We start from the raw sequence: 5,694 nt of genomic DNA, 5'->3' as shown, positions 1-5,694 counted from the left end.
TAACTCTGAAATGAATTCCCTCATTCTCCAGGTGGGTGCCTGCTGCTGACTTGAAATTTGAAATAACTCTAAAATGAATTCCCTCGTTCTCCAAGTGGGCGCCTGCTGGTGACTTGAAATTTGAAATAACTCTGAAATGAATTCCCTCGTTTTCCAGGTGGGCGCCTGCTATTAACTTGAAACTTGAAATAACTCTGAATAGAATTTCCTCGTTCTCCAGGTGGGCACCTGCTATTGACTTGAAACTTGAAATTTCACTGAAAAGAATTCCCCCGTTCTCTAGGTGAGTGCCTGCAATCACAACAAAATAGACAAAACAAAGAAAATTGTCTGCCCCAGTTTGTACCAGGAACAACTGTGAGTGTTAGTTGAATTCCATTTTTCAGGAGTGTCCTGAAAAATTAAAATAAAATCTCATTATCCAGGAGGGTCCTGAGAACTTGAAAGCTAATCCCATTATCCAAGAGGGTCCTGAGAACTCAAAACCTATTCCCATTATTCAGGAGGGTCCTGAGAACTTGAAAACTAATCCCATTAGTCAGGAGTATCCTGAAAACTTAAAAACCTATTCCCATTATCTAGGAGGGTCCTGAGAATATAAAACCTAAATCCCATTATCAAGGAGGGTCCTGAGAACTTGAAAACTAATCCCATTATCTAGGAGGGTCCTGAGAACTCAAAACCTATTCCCATTATCCAGGAGGGTCCTGAGAACTGAAAATGAACTTACTTGAGCCATGCTCTCTTCCTAGAGGATCCCTGCAGACAGAACAAAATTCCTTGCCCCTGAACCATACCTTCCTCATGGAGGATCCACGTGAATGACCAAATTTCCTGCCCCTGTTTTAATCAAAGGAAATTTTGTGAATTTGGAAATGTGGTGGTTAGTTTGTGGCATCATTGCTGAAGATGTCCGCTTCTGCCACTACTATGTTTCATTCTGGTTAGTTGCTTCAGGCTAACAATGAATCCTTTGAACTTCTGATCGAACCTTGACCACAAAAACCCCTGAATGACCTGAAGCCCTTACACTCACTTGTTGTATTGTGTTTTCATTCTAACAATTATTGAACCTTTGCATTTCCTCGAAATTCAAGATTCACTTGATCACCTGAACTTCAGTCACCATCATATTTCTCCTTCCAAATCATGTCACTTGCGATGTGCTTTTGGCCTAACTTTGCCTTGTGCAATCAAGAAGCCAGTAGTAGGCTTTGAAGTCCTTTCTGGCTTGTTTAACAAAGACTAACTTGAAAGAGACTCAGAAAAACAGACCCAAAAAAAAACAAAGCGAGGTGACTTTGAGAATTAGGAAGAAAAAGGAAAATCTTGAACAAAGATGACTATTTGAAGAAGAATGGAAAAAAGACTTATCTGAGTGAAGCAGCTAGCTCCAATGCGCATGACATGCATTTCGGATTGATCAGCCTAACCCATCCAACCAATCACATTTTCAGTTCATGTCATGTCTTCATACTTCAAAAAATCGGGCTTTCAATGATCCAATTTCTCTATAAAGTCACAAACCTCTTTCGACTTGTAGTGCCCTGAAAGGTTTTCACCAACAAGCCTCTCTCATTTGTTCATCTCTCAACTCACCATCGCCTTATGGTGCCCGTGAGAGTTATCACCAATAAGACTCTCTCATTTTAAATTTTCTCTTAGCTCACCATCGCCTTACAGTGCCCGTGAGGGTTTTCACCAATAAGACTCTCTCATTTATTCATTTTTCCTTGTGCCCATGAACAAAGTGTTACCCATGATGTAAATCATACCTCTATCTTGCTTGACTTGGCATCCTCAAAGATTGATCAGAAGGTGTTTCTTTGGACCGTAGTGTAGGCTTTTGGATAGGGTTAGAAAGAAAGGGTGGCATGGAGGCTCAAGATAATTTAAGATGAAGGGTTCAAAATTACAACTTTTGGAATCATATCTTTTGCAAAGACTAAAACTTCTGCCCCAGTTTCTTTGAGTCTGGGAAATTTTAAATTTTTATTTTGATGGGACCGAACCTCAGAGTAAGGCTGCCTACGTATCCTTAAAAGGAATCAGGTCGAACGTAGTTCCAACCTAAAAGTTGTTTTGTTTTTTGTTGCTCTCTATTTTTCCTCTTTTTTTTCTTCCTTTTTTTTCTTTTTCTTTTCCTTTCTTTTTTTCTTTTCTTTTCTTTTCTTCTTCTTTTTTTTTCTATTTTTTATTTTTTCTTTTTCTTCTTTTTTCTATTTTTAACTCTACTTCTGATTCCAAAAAAGGGGTATGAAAGAAAATAAATAAGGTTCAAAAGGGGTAACAAAGGATAAAAGTGTTCGGGTAGCAGAACAAAATGCCTTCATCATTCCAACTTTGAACATGCCAAGTACAAGATGTGATTGAAGGTAAGCAAAGAAATCATACATAGTACCTCTTGACCGCGTCAGAATTGATAGACATATCTACACATTTGCCTTCTATGTCTGTTAAATACAAAGCACCATTGGGCAACACTCTTGTCACAATGAACGGCCCTTGCCAGTTCGGGGAGAACTTGCCTTTGGCTTCAGCCTGATGCGGAAGGATGCGTTTCAATACTAACTGGCCCACTTCAAATTTTCGGGACGCACCTTCTTGTTGTATGCTCTTGCCATTCTCTTTTAATACAATTGACCATGACATACTGCTGCCAATCTTTTCTCGTCAATCAAACTCATTTGCTCTAGCCGGGTTTTGACACACTCATCATCATCAATTTCAGCTTCTGTAACGATCCGAAGGGATGAAATCTCAACTTCCGCAGGTATGACTGCCTCAGTTCCATATACCAGCAAATAAGGAGTTGCACCTACTGAAGTGCGAATAGCAGTGCGATAACCCAGTAAAGCAAAATGTAACTTTTCATGCCATTGCCTAGAACCTTGCGCCATCTTGCGAAGTATCTTCTTTATGTTCTTGTTAGCAGCCTCAACAGCTCCGTTTGCCTTAGGACGATACAAAGTGGAGTTTCGATACATAATCTTGAACTGTTGGCATACCTATTTCATCAAATGACTGTTGAGGTTAGCAGCATTGTCTGTGATGATTACCTTGGGAATTCCAAACCTGCAAATGATATTTGAATGAGCAAAATTTACCACCGCCTTTTTGGTTACGTACTTGAAAGTTACAGCTTCGACCCACTTGGTAAAGTAATCAATGGCCACCAGAATAAATCTATGCCCGTTCGATGCTGTAGGATCAATTGGTCCAATAACATCGATGCCCCAAGCAACAAAGGGCCAAGGTGCAGACATTGTGTGTAACTCAGATGGCAGGGAATGAATCAAATCACCATGCACCTAGCATTGATGACACTTACGAACAAAGCTGATGCAATCTCGTTCCATGGTGAGCTAATAATAACCTACTCGAAGTATTTTCTTTGCCAAGACATACCCGTTCATATGTGGCACGCAAACTCCTGAATGCACTTCGGTCATGAGAGTTGAAGCTTCTTTAGAATCTATGCACCTCAGCAGTCCTAAGTCTGGAGTCCTCTTGTACAAGATTCCCCCCGCTTAAGAAACATCCACATGCCAGACGTCGAATGGTTCTCTTTTGATCACCTGTGAAATGTACCGGATATACCCTCGACTTGATGTATTCCTTAATATCATGAAACCAAGGTTCACCATCAAGTTCCTCTTCAACCACATTACAATAGGCATGCTGATCACGAACTTGGATATGTAGAGGGTCGACGTAAGTTTTGTCCGGATGGTGTAACATGGACGCCAGAGTAGCCAAGGTGTCGGCAATCTCATTATGAATCCTGGGAATATGTCTGACTTCTACCAACCCGAATCGTTGACAAAGATCATGCAAACACTGTCGATACGATATGAACTTTAAGTCCCGAGTTTCCTATTCTCCCTGAATCTGGTGAACCAACAAATCTGAATCTCCCAGAACCAGTACTTCCTGGACTCCCATGTCTACAGCTAACCTCAAACCCAGAATGCATGCTTCATACTCAGCCATGTTGTTAGTGCTATAAAATCGAAGCTGGGCTGTTACAGGATAGTGTTGTCCTGTTTCAGAAATGAGTACAAGCCCTATTCCAACCTAGCTTATAATCAAGATCAACCTCATGAATATACATCACTTCTTCATCAGGAAAATAAGTCTTCAATGGCTCATATTCTTCATCCACTGGGTTCTCGGCCAAGTGGTCGGCCAAAGCTTGGGCTTTCATCACGGTCCGGGTCACATAGATAATATCAAACTCTGTTAGCAAAATTTGCCACTTTGCAAGTCTTCCTGTGGGCATAGGTTTCTGAGAGATATACTTTAGAGGATCCATGCGAGAAATGAGGTAAATAGTGTAGGACGAAAGATAATGTTTCAACTTTTGTGCCACCCAAGTCAGGGCGCAACATGTCCTCTCAAAAAGAGTATACTTAACCTCATAAGGAGTGAAATTCTTGCTGAGATAATAAATGGCTTGCTATTTCTTGCCCGTGATGTTATGTTGACCCAGTACACAGCCAAAAGAATTATCCAGGACCGTCAAATAGAGAATTAACGGTCTCCCAGGCTCCGACGGGACCAACACAGGTGGGTTTGACAAGTATCTCTTAATCTTATCGAATGCTTCCTGACACTCGTCAGTCCACTTGACTGCAACATTCTTCTTCAGCAACTTAAAAGATGGGCTCACAGGTCGTTGTGAGTTGAGCAATAAACCTGCTGATGTAATTTAACCTTCCGAGCAAGCTCATCACCTTAGTTTTATTCTTGGGCAGTGGTAACTCTTGGATGGCTTTGATCTTCGACGAATCTAGCTCTATACCACATCGACTAACCACGAATCCCAACAGTTACCCAGACGGGTCACCAAATGCATATTTTGCTGGATTGAGCTTGAGGTTATACCTGCGGAGCCTTTGGAAAAACTTTCTCAAATCCCTACCATGGTCGGACTACTTTTTTGACTTTATGATCACATCATCTACATAAACCTCAATCTCCCTGTCTATCATGTCATGAAATATGGTAGTCATCGCCCTCATATAAGTTGCCCCAACATTCTTCAAACTAAATGGCATTACCCGGTAGCAATATGTTCCCCGTGGTGTGATGAACGCTGTCTTTTCTGCATCTTCCTCATCCATCATGATCTGGTGATATCCCGCGTAGTAATCCACAAAAGACCCAATCTCATGCTTGCACAATTATCAATCAGAATGTGGATGTTCGGCAATGGAAAATCATCCTTTGGGCTAGCTTTGTTAAGATCACGATAATCAACACATACCCTGGTCTTACCATCCTTCTTTGGTACTGGCACAACATTAGCTAACCAAGTGGGATATCGAGTGACCCGAATGACCTTTGCATCAAGCTGCTTTGTGATTTCTTCTTTGATCTTCACACTCATGTCAGTCTTGAACTTTCTTTACTTTTGCTTGACAGGAGAGAATGTAGGATCAGTTGGCAATTTATGAACTACCAAATCAGTGCTCAAGCCCGGCATATCGTCATACGACCATGCAAAGACATCTTGGTACTCAAACAATGCTTTGATTATTTCTTCCCTGACTTGCAGCTCCAGATGCACACTTATCTTGGTTTCCCTGACATTATCCGGATCTCCTAAATTGATTGCTTCAGTTTCAATCAAATTAGGCTTTGGTTTTTCTTCAAAGTGCTTTAGTTCTTTACTTATTTCCTCAAATGCTG

The 5,694-nt window shown here is 41.0% G+C and overlaps 1 protein-coding gene across 1 annotated transcript; it reads right to left on the bottom strand.

Moving 5' to 3' along the window:
- Positions 1-692: 692 nt before the first annotated feature.
- Positions 693-4,315, bottom strand: LOC138891526 (uncharacterized). The gene is made up of 6 exons (XM_070174951.1): positions 4,078-4,315; positions 3,592-3,803; positions 3,108-3,311; positions 2,655-3,008; positions 2,402-2,541; positions 693-840 (listed from the first exon to the last, which is right to left on the bottom strand). Exons 1-6 carry the CDS (start codon positions 4,313-4,315, stop codon positions 693-695), a joined length of 1,296 nt encoding a protein of 431 aa, XP_070031052.1.
- Between the last annotated feature and the right edge of the window lie 1,379 nt (positions 4,316-5,694).

The sequence above is a fragment of the Nicotiana tomentosiformis genome, chromosome 1 (assembly GCF_000390325.3).
Source record: "Nicotiana tomentosiformis chromosome 1, ASM39032v3, whole genome shotgun sequence".
NCBI classification, from domain to species: domain Eukaryota; kingdom Viridiplantae; phylum Streptophyta; class Magnoliopsida; order Solanales; family Solanaceae; genus Nicotiana; species Nicotiana tomentosiformis.
Note: the sequence above shows the minus strand (reverse complement) of the source record. Positions and strands in the feature narration are given on the sequence as shown.